This window comes from Panthera onca, chromosome E3, assembly GCF_046562875.1.
Source record: "Panthera onca isolate mPanOnc1 chromosome E3, mPanOnc1 haplotype 2, whole genome shotgun sequence".
NCBI classification, from domain to species: domain Eukaryota; kingdom Metazoa; phylum Chordata; class Mammalia; order Carnivora; family Felidae; genus Panthera; species Panthera onca.
Window position 1 is genome coordinate 40,203,411 of NC_138354.1, and position 24,694 is coordinate 40,228,104.

Genomic DNA, 24,694 nt, shown 5'->3' on the forward strand with positions numbered 1-24,694 from the left:
AATTTGGGGCGCCTGGGTGGCGCAGTTGGTTAAGCGTCCGACTTCAGCCAGGTCACGATCTCGCGGTCCGTGAGTTCGAGCCCCGCGTCAGGCTCTGGGCTGATGGCTCGGAGCCTGGAGCCTGTTTCCGATTCTGTGTCTCCCTCTCTCTCTGCCCCTCCCCCGTTCATGCTCTGTCTCTCTCTGTCCCAAAAATAAATAAAAAAAAAACGTTGAAAAAAAAAAAAAAAAAAATTTTTTTAATTTAAAAAATAAAAATAAAAAAATGGTTGTGGCTGCTACCGTCCCAGAGGCTGCTGACCTGCCTCCTAAACTGTTGGTAAAACACTCTGATGGAGGGGTGACGGGGCAGGCGCTGCTGGGGTGGCGGGCGCAGAGGGAGCCGTGGGCGCACCTGGAGGACCACGGGACCAGGGAGCCTCATGGAAAGCAGCCTCCCCCGGGGCACCATAAGGGGCCTGGAGAGCCGCCTGGAGTGTGCGGTGGGCGGGCACCGCGGCACGACGCGGGCTGCCAGGGTCCTCTGCCGCTGCACATCCTCCCTTTTAAGGGTACTTGGGGGGCTCCTGGAGCCCCCAGGGATCGAAGGGAGGCGTCAGCATAGGATCACCTGTGGCTAGGCGGCAATGGAGTCTCCGTGGCGGTTAGAACACTGAAGTCCAGCTACAAGTACCAGCGCAGGCAAATCCCCAAAGCACGACGGCTAAAGAGAGGAAAGTACTCTGCACGATGATGTTCGGTATCTGAAGTTAAAACCCGAGCCGCTTGTCCTGCTTTTTTATAGCTGTGAAGCCGAGAAGGGAAATGTCATGGTGGGAACAAGGGACGAAGGCCAGGCAGAGAGGAAGCGGGGCTCCTATCAGGTGCAGGTGTGCAGAAGGCCTGGGGGGAGGGAGCCCAGGGCCAGGTGGGGGGAGCGAAGCACACAGTAGTCCTGGGGACTCCCAATTTAGGGTACGGGGGTGGGGGCTCTGTGCCCTGCCCACCCCTGAACCCAGGGACCCAGTGACAAAGGCCTCTGCCCCTCTCCCACTAAGGGTCTGGAGCCAAAGCTCCACCGTGGGAGGAGGGGAGGAGGTGACAGGTCCATGGCCATGAGAACTGACTCTCCTCTGTGGGGCTTGCCTCTCCCTTCATCCACCCAACAGCCTCCTGGGAACCAAGGGAACGTGGCTTTGGCCTGTTTCCGCACCACCTTTCCCGCACGGGCACCAAGCCCTCCTGGGCCAGGACATCTTCCTGACACTCAGCCTCAACACTGGGCACAGAGCCTGGCCCCGACAGGGACTTCCAGCCTAAGGATGCGGTGATGGAGCAAATTTCTGTTTCGTCTTATTTTTCATGTTGTATTTATTTATTTTCAGAGAGAGAGACAGAGAGTGTTAACTGGGGAGGGACAGCGAGAGGGAGACACAGAATCCAAAGCAGCCTCCAGGCTCCGAGCTGTCCGCACCGAGCTCGACGCGGGGCTGAAAACCTTGAAGCATGAGATCATGACCTGAGCTGAACTCTGACGCTTAACCAACTGAGCCACCCAGGTGCCCCTGTCTTATTATTTTTAATTACTAATTTCTAGTAAGGTAATTTACATTATAAATTAATGCTACCAGGAGAGAAACATTAAAGGCGTCCTCACCGCCCCGCCTGCCGTTCACATCCCAGTCCTGCTCTGCAGATGGCAAGTGCTCACAAGTCCCCCAGCTACTTCTTCTAGTTTTACCCCCTATTTAAAAATCGTAAACTTAACTGCTACTCTAAAAATCAGTGGTTTTGTTTTTTTTTTGTCTCGAGAGAAAGAGAACACGAGCAGGGGAGAGAGCATCCCCAGCAGGCTCCTAGCTCAGCACGGAGCCCAACGTGGGGCTCAAGCCCACGACTCAGGGATCCCGAGCAGAGCAGAAATGGGAGGCAGACGCTTGATCAAGGGAGCCATCCAGGCCCCCCAGTGGTCTTTTCGAGGAGGCATAACATACTTTCAGTGTGCACATCTAACAACTGCATTTGTTAGGGATGCATACATCTGTGTGCCCACAGCCCAGATCAAGAGAGCAAAGACTTCAGCTCCCCAGGAAGCTCCCTTCGCCCCCTCCCAACCAGAAGCCCCCAGCAAAACTGATGGCCACATCGGGGCTCCTCACCCTTGGCACTGCCCGCATCTGTGGGGGCTGCCCTGGGCACTGTCGGACGTGGAACAGCATCCCTGGCCTTTACTCATCTGTACAGGCAGAGTAACAGCCTCTCCCCAAGCCGTCTGCACCCCATATATCCTGGAACCCGTGCACTCTTACTGGATAAGGGGCCAGAGGACTGAACTTGCAGACGAAATTAGAAATTAGGCAGGCTCATCAGTTGACCTGAATATAAGCAGATGGTCCTGAATCATCCACGTGGGCCTAGCGTCGTCACATGGGTCCTTTAGTGTGGAAGTCCTTTAGTGAGGGGTCAGGGAAGGGGTGGGGACGACGCCAAGAGGCTGGCATGACGCAATTTGCAGACACGGGGGGGGGGGGGCGCCTCGAAGGCTGGAAAAACGAGGAAACGGATTCTCATCAGAAGGCGAGGACCCCACCTGCACCTTGGTTTTATCCCAGTTGAGACTCATTTAGAACTTCTGAATTCCTTAACTGTGAGACAAGGAATGTGTTGTTTTAAGCTGCTAAATTTGTGGTGATTTTTAACAGTGGCAACAGGAAACTAATGGACCAGGAGATGCCAGTAACGTTCCCACTCTGCTGTGACCACCACAAATGCCTCTTTGGGGGCAAAACTGCCCCCAGTTGGGAACCACAGACCCTTAGATTATAAACTGCTGCTTTCCAAAGTATCTGTCGTAGGCAGCACCAAAAGCCTTCCTACAAATTCAGATGAAGCTTCGGCCCTCTTACACCCCGATAAGCCCACTTTTCATCCCTCCATCCTTCTACTAGGATTTTATCACAACTTTTGGCTAACTCACCAGTCAGCGTGCACATCATTATGGCCGTGTAAATCGTTTCGCTGCTAAGCCAAGTAATGTGCCATGGTTAGGTTTCCTTTCTTGCCGAATGCTTGTTACTTTTTTTTCTCTGCTTGTTTCTCTATATGCTTGTTTTGCTATTTTCCCCCAAAGGCTCTGAGAGATAGGTCGAGCTCTTTGTAGTAACTTTTCCGGATTCTCAAGCACGTGAGGGCACCCAAAGAGTACCGTGTTTTCTGGAGGCCTCCCTGGGGGAGGTGGCAGCCTCCTGCTCCAGACTGCATACCCCTCTCCTCTCACACCTACTCAGAAGTCTCCGCACAGGCACCATCCCACACTTTGCTGTCACTCTCATCTGGCTTGAAACCCGTGTTCTGGATGCCAGGTCATTTTCCAACGGATAGTCCCTAACTATTTGGAGATGTGAACCCTCTGGTAGCTTCATGTGTGCTAAATACGTTGTCCCTTTTATGGCAGTGGCTTTATGCCTAGTGGAAAGATTTTTCTGGGCATAGAAGGTGTGCATGGATATCCTAGTCCCTCAAAAACTTGACAGAATTTCCAGCTTCCTGTGTTCCAGGAGTAAAGTCTGATTCTCCATCCTTCCAGGGTCTTCTCCCTCCTCACCTCCCCCTCCTTCAAGCTCTGGGGTGGGGGTGGGGGGGGATCTTCACTTTGTCTGCAGTCCTCCTGTTTGCCTCTGCTGTGCCTGATGATGTCACTCGCGGGCGGCCTTTCTTCCTTGCCTGGGCCCTTTCAGTATGGAGACTTGTGTCCCTGAGCCGTGGCCTGTGTTACCTTAGTCTTTCATAATTTGCCCCTCTCCGTTTTCTGTGTTCTCTCCGAAGTTCCTATTAATTACATATCGTACCTTCTAGAGTAAGATTTCCATCCTCTTGGGGCACCTGGGTGGCTCAGTCGGTTGAGTGTCCGACTTCGGCTCGGGTCATGATCTCACAGTCTGTGAGTTCGAGCCCCGCGTCGGGCTCTGTGCTGACAGCTCAGAGCCCGGAGCCTGTTTCAGATTCTGTGTCTCCCTCTCTCTCTGACCCTCCCCCGTTCGTGCTCTGTTTCGCTCTGTCTCTCTCTGTCTCAAAAATAAATAAACGTTAAAAAAAAAAAAAAGAAAAAAGAAGTCACAGCTACTGTTATCAAAAAAAAAAAAAGATTTCCATCCTCTTTATTTTCCATCTGTTTTTTTGTTCTGTTTGCCAGGAGATTTCTTTAACTGTATCTTCCCATTTTGCTCTTGAATTTTTACTTATGTTTTTAATTTCTAGTAGCTCTTTCTTGTTCTGATTTGTTTGGTGCTTGTTATCGTCCAAGGCATCTCATTCTCATTTCATGGAAGCGGTATCTTTTCTGGAAATATCAAATAGAGCTCTTTTTTTTTTTAAATGTTTACTTATTTATTTTGAAAGAGAGAGAGATCAGGGAAAGGACACAAGGAGAGGGAGACAGAGAATCCCAAGTAGGCTTTGTCAGTGCAGAGCCTGATGCCAGGGCTCAAACACACAAACCATGAGATCATGACCTAAGCCACCCACGCGTATGTATGTATGTGTGTGTGTGTGTGTGTATGATGTATGTTTGTTTGTTTATTTATGAATGAATGAAGTCTCCACACCCAACATGGGACTGAAACCCACGATTCCGAGATCAAGAGTCCTATGCTCTACCAACCAGGCACCCCAAATACAGCTCTTTCTAAAACCTTCCTTTTGCTCTCTGGGTTGGCTTATTCTGGCCTATCTTTCACACTGCAGGTTTTCCTTCTAAGCCTAGAGATCTGGCTGCCTGTCTGTCCCCATGTGTGCATGAGAGCTGGACGCCCTTTGTGTGGGGGCATGGCTTGCTGAGTGATGGGCTTCACTGTAGGAATGGCTTTTCCTTCTGTAATGCTGTGGTCAGTGAAGCTTTTCTCTGGGGCTGGTCAGTTTCTCCACTGGAAAGTCTCTTAATGAGAGCACTGGTGGGGCGGAAGGGATTGGATACAGTCATCAGGGCAGGGGAGGAGGGCCCAGGTCCCCGGGTTCATGCACTGACTTGAAGACACTGCAGCTTTTAGTCCCCCGCCTCAGCTCGCCCGCAGTGAAACTCACCAGGGTTCCCCCCAAATGTGTTAAGGATGTTTTGTAAATTAAGTCACTCCATCATCTTCCTGTCCTAAAATGTGTTTATGTGTTTCACTAGCTGTTTCCTCCCTTCCTGTTCTCTTTGCACTTGTGGATTGAAAGTGTTTTATTCCTTTACTGTCATTTAGTGGGCTTTCATGAGAGTCGGATGGCAATTGCATGTGGCCAGTCCACCAGATTTCTTTGGTGTGATGATCCCTGTTTTACAACTGAGGAAGCCAAGGGTTTGGTGAGCCAATCAAGTTTGCCAGCAAGTAAGTGGCTGAAGGGGGGTTTCCAGCCCATTTCTGTCTGATTCTAAAGTCCAGGCTTGGGGTGCCTGGCTGGTTCAGTCAGTGGAGCACATGACTCTTGATCTCGGGGTCGTGAGATCCAGCCCCAAGCTATGTATGGCACCTACTTAAAAAGTAAATAAATAAAAAGAGGGTCATCTGGGTGGCTCTCAATCTCAGGGCTGTGAGTTCAAGCCCCACGTTGGACATGAAGCCTACACAAAAAAAGGGGGGGGGGGGGGCGCCTGGGTGCCTCAGTTGGTTAAGCAACTGACGGACTTCAGCTCAGGTCATGATCTCACAGCTCGTGAGTTTGAGCCCCATGTCGGGCTCTGTGCTGGCAGCTCAGAGACTGGAGCCTGCTTCGGATTCCGTGTCTCCCTCTCTCTCTGCCCCTCCCCCGCTGGCACTCTGTCTCTCTCTCTCTCTGCCTCTGTCAAAAATAAACATTTAAAAAAATTAAAAAAAAAAAGAAGAGAATAATTAAAAATAAAGTCCAGACTCTTTCCCTACAACACACTGCCTTTTTTTATACAAGGTTTCAGATTTGACTCGCCTCCTTCGATGACGTAAGGGAGGTCTGGAGTGTGCCTGGCCTCCAAGGGCAGGGAGGAAGCCCCGGTATTCACCACCATCAATTCAACAAACCTGCGCTGATGCTTCTCCGCGACAAGGCCCCCCCCCCCCCCCCGCTCCCCCAAGCTCAGCAGGGTGTGCCCAGTGAAGAGCACGTGTTCCCCACCTGATTTTTCCATAAGGATAGGGGGAGACAGTCCCTGGCTCGGAGATGGATGTCTTTTCCAATAAGGATTTGCAGGAAACTCTTACTTAGGGAGGTGGTAGCGGTGCCTGGCGAGCAGGCCCGTGTGTGTTCCAAACACAAGCGGTGAGGGCTGGAGAGAAATGCTGGGCTCCCGAGACGAGAGCCTAGCTTATAAACTACGGGCCGTCGCATTAACTCTGCATTTCGCAGCGACACGGGAGAGCGCTTGCACGCGAGTACGGCCCATCCACAGCAGGGGCACACTTACACTGAGCGTCATCCGGGGTCGCTCGGACACTCGCACCCGTCCGGCGGCGCTGCGTGTCCCCGCGCGAAGAGCTCTGGCCACGGAGCCCTTGCGCAGCCCGGCTCTGGCCGTCGCGCCTCGCTGGGGCGGAAGTCGCGGCGCGCGCTTCCGCCGGGCGGGCCCGTTGCTGGGCGGGGCGCTGACGTCGTCCCGGAAGGGGCGGGCCCGCCGGGAGCCAGGCCGCGCCGCGCCGGCCGGAGGGGCCCGCAGCCCGGACCATGGCGGCGGCGGTGGCGGGCGCCGAGGGGCGGCGCGCGGCCCTGGAGGCGGCGGCGGCGGTGACGCCCGAGCGGGGCGGCGGGAGCTGCGTGCTGTGCTGCGGAGACCTGGAGGCCACGGCGCTGGGCCGCTGCGACCACCCGGTGTGCTACCGCTGCTCCACCAAGATGCGGGTGTTGTGCGAGCAGCGCTACTGCGCCGTGTGCCGCGAGGAGCTGCGCCAGGTGCGCCGAGCCGGCCGGGCCGCGCGTTCGGGGCGCCGGGGCGGGCGCGGGGCGCGGCCGGAAAGGGACTTTGCCTTCCTGGTGTCCGGCCGCGGGCCTGGCGGCGCCGGCTTCCGAAAGACAAGCCTGACGGGGCCACCCGGGGCTGGCTCCCGGCCGTGGGGCCGGCAGGCAGGGGGTGGCCTCAGCTGGGTCGAAGAGGGAGCGGTCCCTGGGGGGGACGGTTCGTCCTGCGCCCCAGGGATTCCTGCCGGGCCACAGGAAGAGGCATGATCAGAGCAAGAACTACCTAACCTGCTTGCTCTGGAGAGTTTTTTCCTCAGGGGTCTCCACTGGAGGCGGAGGACATGGGGTGGAGGGGACTGGGCAAGGGAGCACCTCCAGAGGCAGTCTGTCCTGGAAGCAGAGGGTCAAAGTGGGTATTTCCAGCCCAGACGTGTGTTTGGGTCCCTCAGGTTAACCCCAGCAAAGTCCTCCCTCCATAGACCGGCGCCTTCATGTATGGAGGGGCGGTGGCCCTTGGTCTGCCCACCGCAGGGGAAGGCAGGACCATCGAGGTTTCCTTAGGACTCTTGGTGGATCGGGATAAAAGTGTTCTGAAGTTTTTCTCCTCCTTGCCAATTCAGGGTGGGGGGAGGGGCTCAGCTCCACAGTGGAGGTGGGGATGTTTATGACTCTTTCCAGACTTGGAAGCCATGGAGGGTGTCAGAGGACACCATGGAGATTCCCCCCACCCTCCCAATAATGCCAGATGCTGGCTGGGAGCACCTAGCTGGAGCTCCCTGGATTTGCTTTGAGATCTGTTTGCTTCCAGCATTGTGAAATTCCGTGGTTTGTTCATGGAAAGCTTGGGCTGGTGACATCTGCCAGGGAATCTGACTTTCTTCTTCCTAGAAGTGACGCAGAAGTGGCATTGTTGAGGAGTAGTTCCTTTGGTTGTTTTGTTTAAGTAGAAATTATGTCTGATGCTATAATTCCCGAGCTCTCCGTGGGCACTTACTCTGTGCTCCATTAGGAAACGCTTGGAGATGCCGCCAGTCTATCATGGGGTGAACAGAGATAGCCCTGGGAGAGATCTAGGGTGGAGGGGTGGTCAGGAAAGCTTTGGGCCTGTGGCTTAATGGGCGCCTCCCAGCATTGCCACTCTTGCATGCTTGCATGGCATGACGTAACTCTTGGATGGCCAGGTTTCCCAGTGCACCTGTAGTTTCCTTCCAGGAAGGACGGGGGTGCAGGTCTCACTCGGGAAGCGAGCAGGCACCTATGTGTGGCTACTCTAGCCGGCATCTGGCCTCTCTCACTCCTTGTGGGTCCCACACCCTTCCAGTGCTCTGTGGCAAGGGGGTGTTGACATCAGCTGTCAGCAGGCTCCTGCTGGGGCGTGCTTTGGCACTGGGTGCCTTTGGCTGATTCTGGCCTTCCTCTCGGGCCTGCCCTGAATTACTGGGCAGCAGGAGAGTGTCCCGGGAAGTGTGTGAGATGACGATCCTCTCTGTTCATCTCGCTTCCCTCCCACTCTTGAACTTGCAGCCCCACCCTGGTCCTTTGTGTTCCCTTGCTGAGTCCTGCACTGTCCTCTGAATGTGCCATGCCCGCCAGGGAATCCCACAGCAACCCCCAGCCCCTGAACCCTGCCTCTGCTCTGTCCTTCCTTACAGGACTAAGTCTTTGTAAAAACTTGGGAGGAAAGTGAGCCAAGGGACTGTGTAGAACAGGCCTACCCCTGGACCGGGCACTTCCCTGTGTCTGCCCCTGGGGCAGGCGTTGCAAAGAGCAGACGCAGAGCAGCCCTGCAGCTGCTGGTCAGGCGAGGAGCCAGACTGATCTAGATTGCCCAGCGGGTGCTCAGGGTAGAGGCGAGGCCAGGCTCCCAGGTTCTCTCTCAGGTCTGTCTCTGTCCACCCCAGATGGTTTCCAGGGTGCACCGGCAAGGCCAATGTCAGGCTTCCCATCCACCCTTCTTCCCCAGTCACATCTCTCCTACAGGCCGTTTTCTTCTGAGAGATGATTCAGGTCTTGGGCTCCACCTGGCCCTGATGCCCCTTGCACGTCCAAGAGGTTTGATGGGGCTGCTGTACAAAGTGGGATGTGTCTGAGCTAGTCTCCCTTCCATTTCACAGGCAGGAGGTGGGAGGGGACCTGCTGATGACAGGTCAGGAGGCCAGACCTGCTGACCGGTCTTGTTTTTCTGTTGTCGGGGCCCATCCCCACTGGCCTGGTCCACCTGGGCTCCTCAGGGGCCTGTGCTTCTAGATGGGGCCCACCTTCAGCATCAGGCTCACTCTCGCCAGTGGTCGATGCTAGCGCCACCCATCCCTTCTTCCACTCATGCTCAAGGAGCGCCCACTGCATACTGGGAGTGGGGAGCAGCAAAGCCCCAGGCAGGATCACATACCCACCTCGTGGGGGTCCAAGCAGGGCTCTCCTCCCATCTCCTGCTCCCTCTCTTCAGGGATTGGCCTGGTATCCTGGGGCCCACCCAGGGGTGCCCTTTCCCCCTCTAACACCTGCTGCCTGGCCTACCCAAGGGCTTCCCGGGATGGTCCATCCTCACGTGTCCAGGCTGGGGCTGTGCGTCTGTCCTCAGACCCATGACCCTCTCCCATCAGGGTGATCACTAGGGTAGGTGGGTCTCGGGCCATGCTGGTGGGATGCCTGGCGGTTCCTCCGTGTCCCGGGTTGGGCCACCGTGCCCTGATCTTGTTTGGCGACTCGGTCCTGCCACTCGCTCACCCTGTGCTGTGGGCAGGGACACTGGCCACGCCAAGCCGCACTGCCATCTTCCTGCCTTCCCCTCACTCTCCTGACATCTGGTGCAGGCCTCCGGGGGCCCCGTCTCACAGCCTGTCTAGGAGGGGCCACCAGCATTTCCCCACTCGCACCCCCTGGCTCCAAACCTGCTCCCCCTCATTCTCAGACAGACCCAGCCTTGAGCCTGTGTGCCGCAGCCACTTTCCTTTCCCCAACCTCTTCCTGGGGTTGCCACCCCTTCCCGAGGCAGCCCAGTGTCCCCTTCTCCTGGCGTGGCTCACGTGTGCTCAGCACAGCCTGGCAGTCCATCTTGAGGACTGTACCCTACCTCTGTCCACAGCGAGGGTGCCCGCAGCAAGACACTCCCAAGGTGGATCAGGGCAGACCTCTGAGAGGAAGGCGCTGGAGCTGGGGGAGGCAGTGGTGACGGTGCGACCCGGCTCTGGTGTCCTCTGCGGAAGGAAGTTGTTCCTCTGTTTAGTCTGCTGGACTTGGATGCCTTTTGGCTGGGGGTTCCCTCACGGGCTGCTGCTGAGCCGCCTTGTGGGCAGATGCCGGGCTCCTAAGTCTGCTGCCCGTGTTGCCTCAGCAGAGCTAGGACCCTGAGTTGCACGACAGGCCTTGTGATCTGTGGCCGGACTGCAGCACCCTGACCAGCTCAGGGTCCTGCGTGTGCAGGCGCTGGTCCCCTGGCAAGAGGCAGTAGGGACTAGGGTCTGGGCTCGGAAAGCAGGGCTGGGTGGGGGCTTGCCCCAGAGGGGCAGGTCTCCTGAGAAGAGGCCAGTGTGAGACCCGGGGTCCTGGGGAGAAAACCAGGGGGAGGGCGAGCCTCAGGAGCACAGCTGTAATGAGCAGCCACTTATTGCGTGGCAGGGGCAGTGGCCGGGGTCCTGGGAGAAAACCAGGGGGAGGGCGAGCCTCAGGAGCACAGCTGTAATGAGCACCCACTTATTGCGTGGCAGGGGCAGTGGCCGGGGTCCTGGGAGAAAACCAGGGGGAGGGGGAGACTCAGGAGCACAGCTGTAATGAGCACCCACTCATTGCGTGGCAGGGGCAGTGGTGGGTGGTCACGTTCACCCTGCCCAGCCTTGCCAGACGTGACATCAAGGGGAAGAAAAGCCTGTTGGGGCAAGCTCGTCCTCCTCCACCCCCCACAATGGGTGTGGCTGGACCCTGATGCTTCCCTTGGGCTCCTATGGGGGTGTGGGGGTCGGCTTCTTCTACCCACAGTGTATCACCAGAAGTGTGGACTGAGGTCCCCAGCTTCTGCCCCAGGACCCCCAGGGAACCAGTTTTAACCGTCCTGCTGCTGGGGGACATTGTGACCACCCATTCTCCCCACCCAGTACTGCGCTTTTCCAAGTTCATGGCCATTCTGATCCCAGGTATCCTCCCTGGCTGAGCTTAGCTGAGTCTAAACATGACAGGGATGACCTTGACATGGCCCAAGGTGAGGACTCTGAGCTGAGGCGAATGACCAGCTCCAGGCGAGGGGGGACAGTGGTGGAGTGGAAAGGGGCGTGGAGAGACCAGCAGTGTGTCTGGATCCAAGGGAGGGGAGTGGGGGCCAGCGAGGAGGGAGCCTGGAGGGAACAGTGCCTTTGTTGTCTAGGAGGGGAGGCCTGGGCCTGCGGGAGGGTCCTGGGGCTGGGCTCTGTGGAGGGGCTGAGCACGCTGTACTCAGAGTACCCGAGACCCCTGGGAAAGAGGCTGCAGGAGTGTCTGCACCCTGCCCCTGCTGAGTGCCCGCAGCTCGGCACTGACCCCCCTGACAACCGGATGGCAGGCAGGAACCTGGCCAAGAAGCAGTCAGGGGCCACGACCGACTCCTCTGTGGCATCATGGGTGGACAGAGCATGACTAGGCCTTGACTCGTGGTTGCCTGTCTCGTCCTGGTGACATTATTTCCATAGCTGCTTCTTAGACTGCATCTGGCCTGTGCTCAACACCCATGTGATTAAGCCCTGGCTTGCTTCGTCCCTGTCACTGCCCCCTGGGGTCACCGCCCCTGGGATGACCTCGGTCTGTTGCATAGCTGGTTTGGCTGTGGATGAGGGAGAGCCTGCCGCCCCCTGGTGGCCAGGCCGGGTATTGCGTCTCCATCCGGGCAACCCCAGGTGGGCACGCCGCAGGTGTGGAGAGGGGGCCCTGGGTGGCCCAGGATAGCAGAGACTGCTGCCCGCAGGGCCTGACGTGGGCCTCCCACGAGGGGCTGAGTGCCTCCCTTTCTTCTTAGCCGGACAGTGCCCTCCAGTGGGTGTCCACAGCCCTTCTCAGCAGGCCCCTCACTCTTGGTTCCAGGTGGTCTTTGGGAAGAAGCTTCCCGCCTTTGCCACAATCCCCCTCCACCAGTTGCAGCACGAGAAGAAGTATGACATCTATTTCGCGGACGGGAAAGTTTTTGCCTTGTACAGGTGAGCGGGGTCCCAGGGGCCTGCAGCCAGCCTGGGTCTGGGGAGGGGCTTGTGTCAGGGCCCCCCTGCTTTCCTGGCGTCAGCCCAGCAGGGGTGGATGGGCGGGGCGAGTCTAGGGAAAGCGCTGGGTTGTAGCGCGGTGCCGGCTTTCTGGGGCGTGTGAGGCGCATGCAAGCCCTCGTGAATTGGGATCTTAGCCCGTGGCAGGAAACCCCATGAAGGGCGCGGCTGTTGCGGGGCGGGTGAGGGGCTGGCTCCCAGTGTGGTAGTCACCGTGCCCGCCCTACGCAGAGGTCGGCCATCCCGCCGCCGGGCTCAACCCCGGGGCCCCTGCGCTGGTGGGCCTGCCGGGTGCCCGTCGTCCTGGCTCCTCCCAGAGCGCACGCAGAGGCTGTGAGTAGGCGCCAGGGCTCCCTCCGGCCGGTGCCACTGAGTGCCCGCACGGCCCGGGGGGGCCCGATGTGTCTCTAGGCAGCTGCTTCAGCACGAGTGCCCACAGTGCCCCGAGCTGCCGCCGTTCGGCCTCTTCGGAGACCTGGAGCAGCACATGCGGAGGCAGCACGAGCTCTTCTGCTGCAAGCTGTGCCTCAGGCACCTCAAGGTGCGCCCCGCCCCGCTCTCCTGGCTCGCGGGCCCCGGGCCCCCCCCCCCCCCCCCCCCCCCGTCCCCCGCTGCCGGGCGCGTCCCCCCAGCTGTCCTGCCTCGCGCAGCCCGGGCGGGGAGGGGCTGCTGGCGTCTGGGGGCCCAGAGCCGGCACCAGCGCCACCGGGTCCCCTGTGTTGCGGGGCTGTGGGAAGGGCCCCCCCCGGCGCCCAGCACCCTCTTCCCTGCAGATCTTCACGTACGAGCGCAAATGGTACTCGCGCAAGGACCTGGCGCGGCACCGCATGCAGGGGGACCCCGATGACACGTCCCACCGCGGGCACCCGCTCTGCAAGTTCTGTGACGAGCGCTACCTGGACAACGACGAGCTGCTGAAACACCTGCGGCGAGACCACTACTTCTGCCACTTCTGTGACTCGGACGGGGCCCAAGACTACTACAGGTGGGCGCGGGCCCCGGGCACCCGAGCAGGCTGGGCAGGGCCGCTGGCCGGGGTGGCGGGGCCCACGGGCTCCGGCTGACACCCCGGCCCCCCGCCAGCGACTACGCCTACCTGCGCGAACACTTCCGGGAGAAGCACTTCCTGTGTGAGGAGGGTCGCTGCAGCACCGAGCAGTTCACCCATGCCTTCCGCACCGAGATTGACCTCAAGGCCCACAGGACGGCCTGCCACAGCCGCAGCCGTGCTGAGGCCCGCCAGAATCGCCAGATCGACCTGCAGTTCAGCTACACGCCGCGGCACTCTCGCCGGAACGAGGGTGAGCACAGCCTTCCCTCTGAGGAGCGGGGCTCCCTCCGGCTCCCGCCGGGCGCTCCCCGGGGGCCTGCAGACCTCAGACCCAGGTCCTGACCTGACCCCTCGTGTGCCAGTGGACGGGAGACACGCACCTCCTCGCCTCTCAACGAGCCCTGAGCGTCTGAGCACATTGTGACCACAGGGAGCGCTTTGCAGCAGTCGGCTCCTGGTGTCTCCTATCTGCCCCCCCGGGGGTGGGGGTGGGGCAGTGGGGTGGAGTGAGGAGCGCCTGGGGCTGACATCGACCCTGGAGGTGTCTGAGCCCATCCTCGGGGCTCCTGGAGCACCTGCCTCGGTCCGGCCCGGGCCCCTGACAGGCTGTGTGCCGGCCGCAGGGGTCGTCGGGGGCGAGGACTACGAGGAGGTGGACAGGTACAACCGCCAAGGCCGTGCGGGCCGGGCCAGTGGTCGTGGAGCCCAGCAGAGCCGCCGAGGAAGCTGGAGGTACAAGAGGTGGGAGGATTTGCGTGCCGCTGACGTTCTCCTGGCGCCGGCCCCGCGGCGGTGGCAGCGGCCGACAACTGGGCTGGGACCAGGCAGAGGGGTTGGGGGACTTTGGCCTTCCGGTGTCTGGCGTCCTGTACCTGGCAGTGGGCCTGCTTAGTGTCCTGAGCAAGCAGACGTGCCCTGCTCTTTTCTCTAGCTGTAACCAGAGACCCTAGTAACACAGGTCGGGGTGAGTGACGGGGGCCTGTGTCACTTGGGGGCTCCGTGCAGTTGAGCTGTGAAACGCTGTTGATGGAAACACACGCTCAGGCCGGGTGCCACCCCCAGTGTCGGGCAGGACGGAGGCATCTGTGGAGCCCGGAGCACTGGGCTCCCTGGCTGCCCGGGGAGCCCCAGCCTGAGGCTGGCACCTGAGTCGTGCCGTATCCGCAGCGCCCTCTCCTGGCCAGTGAGGGTGGGCCTGTGCCCGCTGGCCGGATGCATCGGGGGTGGGGGGCCCCTCCCCAGCACCTCGCTCTGCGCACCGCTGTAGTCCTGGGCCTTGCCCAGCCTGAAGGCCTCCCCCTCCCAGGGAAGAAGAGGACCGGGAAGTGGCAGCTGCCATCCGGGCCTCAGTGGCCGCACAGCAGCAGCAGCAGCAACAGCAACAGCAGCAGCAGCAGCAGCAGCAGCAGCAGCAGCAGGAGACACGCAGGAGTGAGGATCGGGAGGAGGGCGGCAGGCCCAAGAAGGAGGAGGCAGGGGTGCGGGGTCTCGAGGAGCTCCGAGGTGCCCGGCGCCCGCCCCGGACTCAGGGTGAAGGTCCAGGTGAGTTGACTCTGCCCTGGCATGGGAGCCACCTGGGAGGTGAGAGGCAGGCTCCAGGCCCACACAGTGCCTGGGACTGGTAGGGGCCCCCGGGAGCTCACCCGGGGGTCTGTTCCCACACCCTGGACGTTGCTCAGCGCTGACCTCGAGTCCTTTTATGTCTCACAGGCCCCAAGGAAGCCTCAGCCAATGGTCCCATAAGCCAGGAGTCCCTCCCGGCAGCCGGCCCGGCCGCAGGGGCCATGCTTCCAAGGTACGCTTGCGCAGAACCGGGGTAAGAGAGGGGGGGCTCCTGCGGAAGGTGGGTGCGGGGCAGGGGAGGCCCCACAGGCCGCTGACGCCACTCCCCTTCCTGGGCTCAGCACCCTCCCGCCCCCCACCTCGAAGCTCAAGGACGAAGACTTCCCCAGCCTCTGCGCCTCCACCTCCTCCTCCGCCTCCTCCTCGTCCACCGCCGCGGCTGCTCTGGGCCCCGCGGGGCTGGCTCTGGCCTACCATGTCCCTGCCAGAGGCAGGAGCACCTTCCAGGAGGACGACTTCCCCGCCCTGGTGTCCTCCGCCTCGAAGCCCAGCTCTGCCCCCACCAGCCTCATTTCTGCCTGGAACAGCAGTGGCGGCAAGAAAGTCGCGCATCCCACCACAGGGGCCCAGGCTGCTGGCGGCAGCAGCCAGCCCCCCAGGAAGGCTGGGAAGGGGGGCAAGGGCAGCAAGAAGGGCGGGCCACCCCCCTCAGAGGAGGAGGAGGAGGATGGCCGCGCCGGCCTCACCGCCCAGGAGCTCCGGAGCGTGCCCACCACGGTGGCCGTCTCCTCCCTGCTGGCACTGGCCTCCACCCAGACCCTCACCAAGGTTGGCAAGAAAAAGAAGGTGGGCTCAGAGAAGCCGGGTGCCACCTCGCCGCCCCCACCGCCCCCTGACAGAGATGGACCCCCTGGGGCCGAGCGGACCCCTGGCGCACCCACTGGCAGAGCCGAGGGGCCAGTTGCCGTCATTGTCAACGGACACACGGAGGGGCCGGCCCCGGCTCGGAGCACGCCCAAGGAGCCCCCTGGGCTCCCACGGCCCCTGGGGCCCCTTCCCTGCCCCACAGCCCAAGAAGACTTCCCAGCACTGGGAGTCCCCTGCCCACCCAGGATGCCCCCTCCCCCAGGTACGTGCGCCTGGCTCAGGCCCGCCACTGGGCATCTGGGTCAGATTGGAGCCCCTGGGCCCGGGGGGAGGGGGGAGCACACCCTGAGGGGCTGTGTTGGGGAGCAGCCACCGGCCAGCCAGCAGGGACGGGAAGCCTGCGAGGTAGGGGCCAGCCGCCCCAGAAGCTTGGCAGCACCCCCCTGAGGAGTCTGCTTACCCTCCCTGTAAACTGGGGCAGGCCTAGTGGCCTTGGCCTTTCCAGAGGAGGGAGTAAGTCACCTTCGGGCAAGAGGCCAGTGTTGCCCGAGGGAGCGCAGCTGGTGGGCTGGCCGGCGGGGGGTGCCACAGTGGCCCCTGGAGCCCAGCCAGCCAGGGTCACGTTCTGGGTCTGGCGGGGCCACCCCTGCAGGCTTCAACGCCGTGGTGCTCCTGAAGGGCGCTCCACCCCCACCCCCACCCGGCCTGGTGCCCCCTGTCAGCAAGCCGCCGCCTGGCTTCTCCGGCCTCCTGCCCAGCCCACACCCGGCCTGCGTCCCCAGCACTGCCACCGCCACAAAAGCGTAAGTGTTGGTGGGCCACGCAGCCTTGTGCCCCCGGGAGCCGGGGAGGGCCCTCACCTTGGGCCACCCCAGAGGCTGAAGCCTCCACCTCCTCCCCATCTCTCGACCCTCAGACCGAGGCTGACACCTGCACCACAGGCCTACCTGGTGCCCGAGAACTTCCGGGAGAGGAACCTGCAGCTCATCCAGTCCATCAGGGACTTCCTGCAGAGTGACGAGGCCCGCTTCAGCAAGTTCAAGAGCCAATCGGGGGAGTTCAGACAGGTGAGTCAGGCAGGGGTGTGGGGGGCCGGTGCAGCCACTGCTGGGGCTCAGGCCCGCACGGGACATGACTGGGTCTGGCTCTGGATGGCAGGGCGTGATCTCCGCGGCCCAGTATTACAAGAGCTGCCGTGACCTGCTCGGGGAGAACTTCCAGAAGATCTTCAACGAGCTGCTGGTGCTCCTGCCTGACACGGCCAAACAGCAGGAGCTGCTGTCTGCGCACACGCACTTCCGAGGCCGAGAGAGGCCTCCGGGCACCAAGGCCAAGAAGAAGAAGAGCGCGTGGCAGGCCAGCGCCCGGCCGGCGGGCCTGGACTGCTGCGTGTGCCCCACCTGCCAGCAGGTGCTCACGCATGGGGACGTCAGCAGCCACCAGGCACTGCACGCCGCCCAGGACAATGACTTTCCCTCCCTGCAAGCCATCGCCAGGATCCTCACGTAGCTCCCGCCAGCATGGGCAGGAGCCGCCACACCCGTGAGCCTCCTTCCTCCTTCCTGGCTGCCGTGCAGCCGGGTGAGGCCCTGGTGAGGCCGCCTGCTCGGCCCCTCAGCTGGCCAGCCCGCCAGGGGTCACCAGGAAGGCCCACCCTGCCCCGTCAGCACACCGTCACAGAGGAGTCCATCCCGCTTCCTCCTGGGAGCCGGGCGAAGGCCTTGGTGGCGGGCTGCTTTTGGTTTGTTTTCATGCTTTTGGAGGTTGTGAGGGGAGGGAAGGGCTGGGAGGCCGTAGCCTGTCCGTGCTGTCCAAGCTGGTGGCAACAGTGGCCCTCTCCAGGCGCCCCCCCAGCCAGAGGGCTGCGGCGCTGCGGCCCCCAAGCCAGAAGCTGTGGGTCCACCCGTGCTGGAGTCAGATGTTGAGCGTGTTGTGTAAACAGTTGGCTGTTTCGTGATTCAAGAACGTTCAGGATTAAAAGCAGACGCAAAATTGTGCTACTTGAAGTTGTATCTTTTTATGAGACAAGCTGAATCTGGGATCTCTAATTGCCTCTGATCTTTTATAAGACCGTGTATCTTCAAATAAATTTATTTTGCAATAACGCACATAGCCTGTGTTCTGAGCTTCTCTGTCCTCCCAGACCACCCCGCAGCTGGGGGGCTCAGAGCTGTCAGCCAGGGAGCAACTGGGTGGGGGTGGGGACGACCCGTGTGCGGAGCTGGGGCGGCTGGGCTGTGCTCCCAGGAAGCAGCAACCAGCCAGTGCCCTGTCCTGGACGTCTGGCACCGCCCAGGCCTCCCAGGAATACACCAAGACGTGTCTGACCTATAGTCAAGTAGCCAGTAAAACCATCCTTCCAGAACACGGGAGTCCTACAGAGCCAAGGTTTGCACCTGCAGCCTGGTCAGGAGCTACTGAGGGAAACCGCAGAAGCACATCAGAAGAGAGCGTGTCTGAAATTCTGGGAAAAAATAATTTGTGAATTATTCAGATCTAGTATCTCAGAGGGGACCAGAGAAATCTCCCCTTTCTGCCCTAAACCACGTAAACAGTAGTTCTAAACACAAGCACGTCCAAATAAAGAAAAGGAAGTGTCCTTACGTGAGAACTGAGCTCTCTCTTTTTTTTTTTTTTAACATTTATTCATTTTTGAGAGACAGAGTGTGAGGAGGGGAGGGGCAGAGAGAGAGGGAGACACAGAATCCAAAGCCGGCTCCAGGCTCCGAGCTGTCAGCACAGACCCCAACGCGGGGCTCAAACCCACGAACTTGGAGATCACAACCTGAGCTGAAGTTGGACGCTTAACCAAATGAGCCACCCAAGTGCCCCCAGAGATGTCTTTACTAGGCAACGCTTAAGTGATGCCTGCCGTGTGACAAGCCCTGCTCTGGGCTCTGCGTATGCCTTAGCATGACCCCCAGCCCACTCCTGGGACCAGAATTATTCTCCCCTCTTACAGAAGGGGAGGCTGAGGCACAGACGAGCTGAGAGACTTACCTGAGACAGCCCTGCTCAGATGTGGCCAAGCTGGCATTCCAGCCCCAGAGACAGTTCTCAAGGCCATTTCTCTCAACCAGAAGGTTATCAAACAATTAGAAATCTAAGAAATGAGGGGCACCTGGGTGGCTGAGTCGGTGAAGCGTCAGACTTTCGGCTCAGGTCATGATCTCACGGTTCATGGGTTCGAGCTCTGCGTGGGGCTCTGTGCTGACAGCTCGGAGCCTGGAGCCTGCTTCGGATTCTGTGCCTCCCTCTCTCTGCCCCTCCCCCCTCATGCTCTGTCTCTCTCTCTCTGTCAAAAATAAACATTAAAAAACAATTAAAAAAAAAAAAAAAAAGCAAACAAGACCAAGCTGGGAAAATCTCCAGAGATGGAGTTAGCTGGCCATGGAATGTGGCTCTGGAAGCTGCACGGAGCACCTGGTGGGGTCCCAGGAACGGAAGGCAGACATGTAAAGAAGGGCACAGGCAGAGAAATAATGACTGCTTTTCTTAGCATTGAAGAAAGATAGAAAGCTTAATAAGCACTGGGGTGCGCCTGAATGGCTCTGTTGGTAGATCACGTGACTCCATCTCAGGTCGTGAGTTCCAACCCCACATTGGAGTTGTGTGGAGATTAATAAATGGTTGTTTAAAAACACACACACACATAACACAAGTACTAAACAGGATAATTCTTTAAAAAGCCACATCTCAACATAATACAACTTATAATACCTTTTACCAAAAAGGAAACACAGATAACCCACAAAGGATAACCATCCTTGTCTGTCTCTCTCAGATATAAACGTTAAACAAACAAACAAACAACCAGTTTAGATTAAAAAGAGAGAGAGAGGGGTCTCCTGCTTTGAGCCACCCAGAGGGATGTGTGGTGGGGGCCTCAGAGACCCCCAGAATGTGGGCATCAGCCTGACCTCCCCTTGCTGCCCCTTCCTGGATTCTGGGCGCTGATGGGGCAGATCCCAACCTCTGGCACCCGCAGGGGCAGGGGTAGAAATGACTCGGAGACTGTGCCGAGGAAACTCACTTACAGTCTTTATTGTAAAGAAGTTGCAGTTGAAACATGGGGACACTGAAAATACACCATCAGGGATTGTTCTTTGGGAAGAGGGAGAGAAAGATCCATAGATACAAAAATTGTAAACATGTTCACTTAAATACCCACACATAATTGGTCTATGCTACAACGTACAGGGCTGTCACTCAACTGCAACTCCAGAGGGAGGCGTCTGTCTGTAAGAATGAAATGTGGCAGCCGCATTTGGTATTGACATAATGTAAAAAGCCGGCTTTGAGCAATGCATGAGTCGTCAGCTACGCAGAGGGCCCCCGACCTTGGGCTGTGCCTTACCACGGGGGTGCAGGGCAGTTTGCTGAGGGGATGGTCCGGGAAGCCAAGGTAAAGGGGTTTGCACAGATCGGCCGTGTCCGGGGCACTGTGGGCATGGGGAGCCTCTGGGCCTCCCTCCTCGTGAGGGGCTTGTGTCTCCAGGCACCCAGGCGTCCCAAGCCTCCCTTAGGCAAGGTCTTACTGAAGGGGGTGGGAGAGGGCAGGTGGCCAGGCCTAGGGCCGTGTTGTGCCTTCCTAGCCCAGAATGCCCACATGTGGGCAGGCTCCCGGGCCAAGGCAGGTGGGGATGGGAGCAGGGGCCACAGACAGTGAGGCTGCTTGCGGGGAACTAGGAGGTGAAGCCCGAGGTCTTGACCACAATCACAACATCAACAGGACCAGGCTACTCTAGCGAGCCTGTGAGGGCAAGTGGGAGGAGGCTCCAGACAGAGCGCACGCACAGCCCCATGGGGCGAGCCACCACAACAGGAGCAGGGACCGTCACTACCCTCAGGGACATGGGATGGGAACAGCGCCCATGTCTGGGGGGCAGCCCCTGCACCTAGCTGTGGACAGCTAGACCCCTGACCCCAGAGTGGACAGGTGAGCCGGGGGCTAGCTGACTCAGGAGAGGAATGGCCCCCTCCCAGGCTGATTCACCAGAGGTTGGAGGACACACGTCCAAGACCGCACTGTCCCCTCCTCAGGACCTTGGGCCTGGGGCCAGCGCCTAAGGGGACAGGGGGAACCTGGGGAGGGGCAGCCTAGGCACCCTGGGGGCTACCCTCTCTTGGCCCCAGATGGCCCACAGTGGCCACCCCCTCTGTCCCTGGCGCTGGGCCAGGAGGACCTGAGGGAGGTCCCAGGACGCCCTGGACCCTGCCTGCTTTGGTGGCAGCCTCCGAGCCCTGGTGGGGGCCTGCCGGCCACTAGTAGGCAGGCACCTGGTACCCTTTGGGGCTGGTGTCCAGGGTCTCGGTGAAGGGAGGGCTCTGGTAGGTCTCGGTGCCCTCCACGCCGCTGCCCACCGGGTAGCCAGGATAGGCCTGACCCGCCCCGGCGCCCAGCTGTTCGGTGGCAAAGAGCGACATGTCCGTGCCCAGGCGGAACCGCTGCAGGGCCTTCACAGTGAGCGCCACCTGAGGGGGAGCCCGGGGTCAGCCAGCACCGACCCCGCCCCGCCCCGGCCCCGGCCCGGCCCCCGCCGGCCGCACTCACCCAGCTGAGGATGGAGAAGAAGCTGAAGGCGATGGCGGCCCGCGCCGCGTCTCCCGCCTGCAGCGTGCCGGGCCCGGGCGCCGTGCGCTGCCACTGGTTGGTGAGGAAGCAGAAGCCCACGAACCACAGGAAGGACCAGAGCCCTGCCGGCAGGCGCGCGAGTCAGGGGAGGCCGGCGCGGGAGGCCCCGCCCACCGCCGGCAAGCCCCGCCCCGGAAGAAGCCCCGCCCCGCGGCCCGGCCCCGCCCACCTGAGAAGCCCAGATCCAGCAGCACCGCGCGGCGGCGGTCGCGGACGCTGCTGATCTGCTGGAAGCGCACGTCGAGCAGCAGGAAGGCGGCGCAGGCAAGGAAGGCCCCCAGGCCGAGAGCGACGCCGAAGCGGCAGGCGCCCGCGTTCCCGTTGAAGACGCAGCGCAGCTCGGGGCCGCTGTCGGTGTTCACGTAGCCCTCGTTGACTATGGGCCCGAAGACGGCGATGGAGAACACCTGCGGGCGGCGGGAGGGAGGGGGCAGGGGCACTCAGGGCCCTGCGGTGGCGCCCCCTTCCCAGCCGAGGCGGATGTCCCCGTCACCCACCGCGACTGCTCACGCCCTCGGGCCTGTCCCTACCTCTCCCTGCAGCACAGGGCCCATCTGTGGATGGGATCTTCGGGCACCCTTCCCTTAATACCTCCCTCACGTATTTAAAAATTTTGGACATTGGAGAGCCTGGGTGGCTCAGTCGGTTAAACCTCCGACTTCAGCTCAGGTCACGATCCCACAGTTCATGGGTTCAAGCCCCGCCTCGGGCTGTGTGCTGACAGCTAAGCGCCTGGAGCCTGCTTCAGATTCTGCGTCTCCCTCTCTCTTTTCCCCTCCCCACTCGCACTCTGTCTCTCTCTCTCTCTCTCTCAAAATAAATAAAAACATTTTTAGAAATTATGGACATGTACCATTTAGTGAGCATCTACTATGCTCAGGCACTATGCTTAAAACCGTGACTTTACATGGATTCCTCATAGAATCCTCCCTGCAAACCACAAGGGGGCCATTGTTCTTATCCCCTTTATAGATGGGAAAATTGGGGCTCCAATTAGTGAAGTCACTTGGCTGATAAAAGATGGGGCTGACATTCAAACTGGGTCATCAGCACCGCAGGGCCCCTACACTCCAGACTGTAGGAACAGGAGCCTTCACCTGGATCAGTGATTCCCAGGCTCCAGCGGGTGGCGCTGTGGGAAGCAGGTGTGAAGAGAGGGGCCAGACCACACAGGGAAGCCGCGGAGGGACAGTTGCACGGCTGACATCCAGGCCCTGCCTAGAACCCACCCTCAGCATCCGGGAGCTGTGTGGCCCTGCTTCTTAACATGCCAAATACAGTAACAGGTGCAGCTCATGGAGTATTGGGGCCAGAGAAATAATGTCCACCTGCCGTGCTGCACTTGGTGGGCACCCAAGGGATGACAGCCCCATGTGACTGATTATTGGCACCATAAGTGTTCCGGCTCAAAAGGCGATACTATTAACCTTCGGGTTTCAGTCAAACCACAGCATCCCGTGCCCACAAAGGCTGGAAGGCAGGTGGCAGCGGACCATAGTCATTTTACTTTATTTATTTATTTTATTTATTTATTTTTTTTTTTTTTTAAGGTAGGCTCCACAGCCAATGTGGGGCTTGAACTCACGACCCTGAGTCACATGCTCTACCGACTGAGCCAGCCAGGCACCCGTGGACCACAGTCATTTTAAACCTGATGCTGCTGTTTTAGCTCTGGGCAGCGCTGTGTTTCTAAAAACAGACCTTCAGTTTCAACTTCATTTCTCTCCTTTCCTTCGCCAGCTCCTTGAGATGAAGTCCGGAGGGAAACCGAGGTGTGGGGTATGGATATGTGCCCCCAGGGTGGTCCACAAGTCGCACCAGAGCTGGCACTAGGATACAGGGGTCCTATCCTGGTCTGCCCCAAGTCAGCCCACCCTGGGCATCGCTCTCCTTGAAGACAAGCGGGCAGGTGCAGCTGGCACCAAGTGCCAGCGGCTACACAAAACCCATATAGTCACCCCACCTCTCCATCTTTCCTGCCTGGAGGCGTTCGAGGGGGAAGCAGGACGCCCCCTCTAGGGATGCCCCACTGGGCGAGGCTGTGCCCAAATCTGCCCCTCCCACACCACCCCCAGGAAGTCCTTCTAGTGCAGAGCCCCTTCTTGCTGCCCCACCCAGAGGGATCCCAGAGCACCCCCACACTCACAATTGCAACTGGGGGGCCTGGGAAAGGGCCAGTTCCCTTCGAAGGAGGCTGGAGGATGTGTGTGGGGGAGAAGCGGGCGGAAGCTCTGCCTGATACACTTGGCTCCCACAGCCCCCTCCTCGTGCTGAGATGGAGCGCTCGAGCCCAATCCCGTCCCCGCCCCTGTGCCCGCTTCCAGGTCGTGAGAACAAGAAAAACGGAGCGAGGGCTAAGGTAGGGGACAGAGTTAGACCTAAGGAGGAATTGGAGGATGGGGGCGGCGGGCGGTGACCTCTCAAGGTCCCCGGCGGTTGCCGCCGGCCCCTCCCCCTCCCGCAGGTGGGCGCGCCCAGCCCGGTGACGTCACCCCAACCTGCGGCCGGCGGGGGAGGGGCCCGCGGGGACAAGGATGGGGGCGAGGGGCTAGGGGCAGCGGGAAAGGACGAGGGATGCGAGGCGAGGCGAGGCGGGATCGGGGACCGGGGCGGGGGCCACTCACCCAGGACGCGACCCGCAGTAGGGTCTGGGGCCGCCGGGCGAAGCTCACGGGGTCCAGGGCGGCCCCCGCGCGGCCCGCGCCGAACGAGGCTCCCTCCATGGCTGGCCCAGGAGGGACGTGCGCCCCCGGCGCCCTCTGTCTGTCTGTCCGTCCAGCCGGCCCCGCCCGAGGCCGCCCGGGTGTGCTGCCGATGCTGCTGGCGCTGCCGCTGCTGCCGCCGCCTCCCGGGAGCGCGCGCCGGCCGCGGCGGGAGCGCGCGGGGCGGGGCCGAGCCGGTGCCCCCCGCCAACTGGTCCGCGCGCCGGGCTGGAGCCCGCCTCTGCCTCCGCCCCGCCCACCGACCCACCCCCTACAGTCACCTGCTAGACCCCGCGCTGAGATGCAGACCACCCGCCCAGCCCGCGTCTGGAGCAGGGGCTAGGGGTCCGAACCGCCCCTCACGGGTGAAGTCGGGAGTCAGCAGGGGAGGGAGACGCTGGGCTCAGCCTTTCCCGCAGCCAGGGGAAGGGACAGACGAACCTGACCCCGCCCCTCTGAGCTGAGCTCTTTGGCGAGTGAAGGGTAACCCGCTAGGGCTCCAGCGTCTTCCCCAGCCAGCCCTCAGGGAAGGGGAACCCGACTCCCCGTCCCTGGTTCCCCGCAGACCAGAGAGAAATTCCTGGGCCCTTCCTATGAACCCACACAGTTGCATCCTAGCTTCTCCTTCGGAAGGTCCTAACCTCCCTGACAGGGAGAGAGAACGGCCTCTGCCGCGCAGAGGCACTTATCAAGGAGGACAGAGCCCACAGGCCAGCATGGGTGGGGCTTGGGGGACATTTCTGCTCCTTTTCGGTGGCTGGAGGCTGTCATTCCA

General features: G+C 60.3%; 2 protein-coding genes and 1 long non-coding RNA gene across 5 annotated transcripts; 1 reads left to right on the top strand and 2 right to left on the bottom strand.

Annotated features, from left to right (window-relative positions):
• Positions 1 to 1,332: 1,332 nt before the first annotated feature.
• LOC144614788 (uncharacterized) lies at positions 1,333 to 6,531 on the bottom strand. Its single transcript, XR_013552958.2, has 2 exons — positions 6,395 to 6,531; positions 1,333 to 4,318 (listed from the first exon to the last, which is right to left on the bottom strand). It is a non-coding gene; the product is annotated as an uncharacterized LOC144614788 (long non-coding RNA).
• Positions 6,532 to 6,582: 51 nt separating this feature from the next.
• ZNF598 (zinc finger protein 598, E3 ubiquitin ligase) lies at positions 6,583 to 17,690 on the top strand. Of its 3 annotated transcripts, none has more exons than XM_060648091.3 (12): positions 6,583 to 6,876; positions 11,929 to 12,041; positions 12,513 to 12,642; positions 12,875 to 13,086; positions 13,185 to 13,402; positions 13,776 to 13,893; positions 14,459 to 14,733; positions 14,863 to 14,947; positions 15,057 to 15,844; positions 16,235 to 16,385; positions 16,499 to 16,649; positions 16,741 to 17,690. In XM_060648091.3, the coding sequence occupies exons 1-12, from the start codon at positions 6,652 to 6,654 to the stop codon at positions 17,089 to 17,091; spliced, it is 2,817 nt and encodes a 938-aa protein (XP_060504074.3). In that variant the 5' UTR covers positions 6,583 to 6,651; the 3' UTR covers positions 17,092 to 17,690. The 3 variants fall into 3 exon arrangements, with proteins under 3 accessions (XP_060504074.3, XP_060504077.3, XP_060504076.3); XM_060648094.3 differs by having other exon boundaries at positions 14,459 to 14,694; XM_060648093.3 differs by having other exon boundaries at positions 13,776 to 13,884.
• A 1,911-nt stretch (positions 17,691 to 19,601) lies between these two features.
• SYNGR3 (synaptogyrin 3) lies at positions 19,602 to 24,098 on the bottom strand. Its single transcript, XM_078440260.2, has 4 exons — positions 23,842 to 24,098; positions 21,387 to 21,624; positions 21,137 to 21,279; positions 19,602 to 21,057 (listed from the first exon to the last, which is right to left on the bottom strand). Exons 1-4 carry the CDS (start codon positions 23,938 to 23,940, stop codon positions 20,848 to 20,850), a joined length of 690 nt encoding a protein of 229 aa, XP_078296386.1. The 5' UTR covers positions 23,941 to 24,098; the 3' UTR covers positions 19,602 to 20,847.
• Between the last annotated feature and the right edge of the window lie 596 nt (positions 24,099 to 24,694).

Bases quoted from the DNA above. Each gene is read 5' to 3' on its own strand.
- ZNF598 (XM_060648091.3), top strand. From the start codon at position 6,652: ATGGCGGCGGCGGTGGCGGGCGCCGAGGGGCGGCGCGCGGCCCTGGAG. The intron at 13,403-13,775 runs GTGAGCACAGCC...TGCCGGCCGCAG, and splicing joins GCACTCTCGCCGGAACGAGG to GGGTCGTCGGGGGCGAGGAC. The intron at 16,386-16,498 runs GTAAGTGTTGGT...CTCGACCCTCAG, and splicing joins ACTGCCACCGCCACAAAAGC to ACCGAGGCTGACACCTGCAC.
- SYNGR3 (XM_078440260.2), bottom strand. From the start codon at position 23,940: ATGGAGGGAGCCTCGTTCGGCGCGGGCCGCGCGGGGGCCGCCCTGGAC. The intron at 21,625-23,841 runs GTGAGTGGCCCC...CGCCGCCCGCAG, and splicing joins TACTGCGGGTCGCGTCCTGG to GTGTTCTCCATCGCCGTCTT. The intron at 21,280-21,386 runs GTGGGCGGGGCC...GCCTGCCGGCAG, and splicing joins GCTGGATCTGGGCTTCTCAG to GGCTCTGGTCCTTCCTGTGG.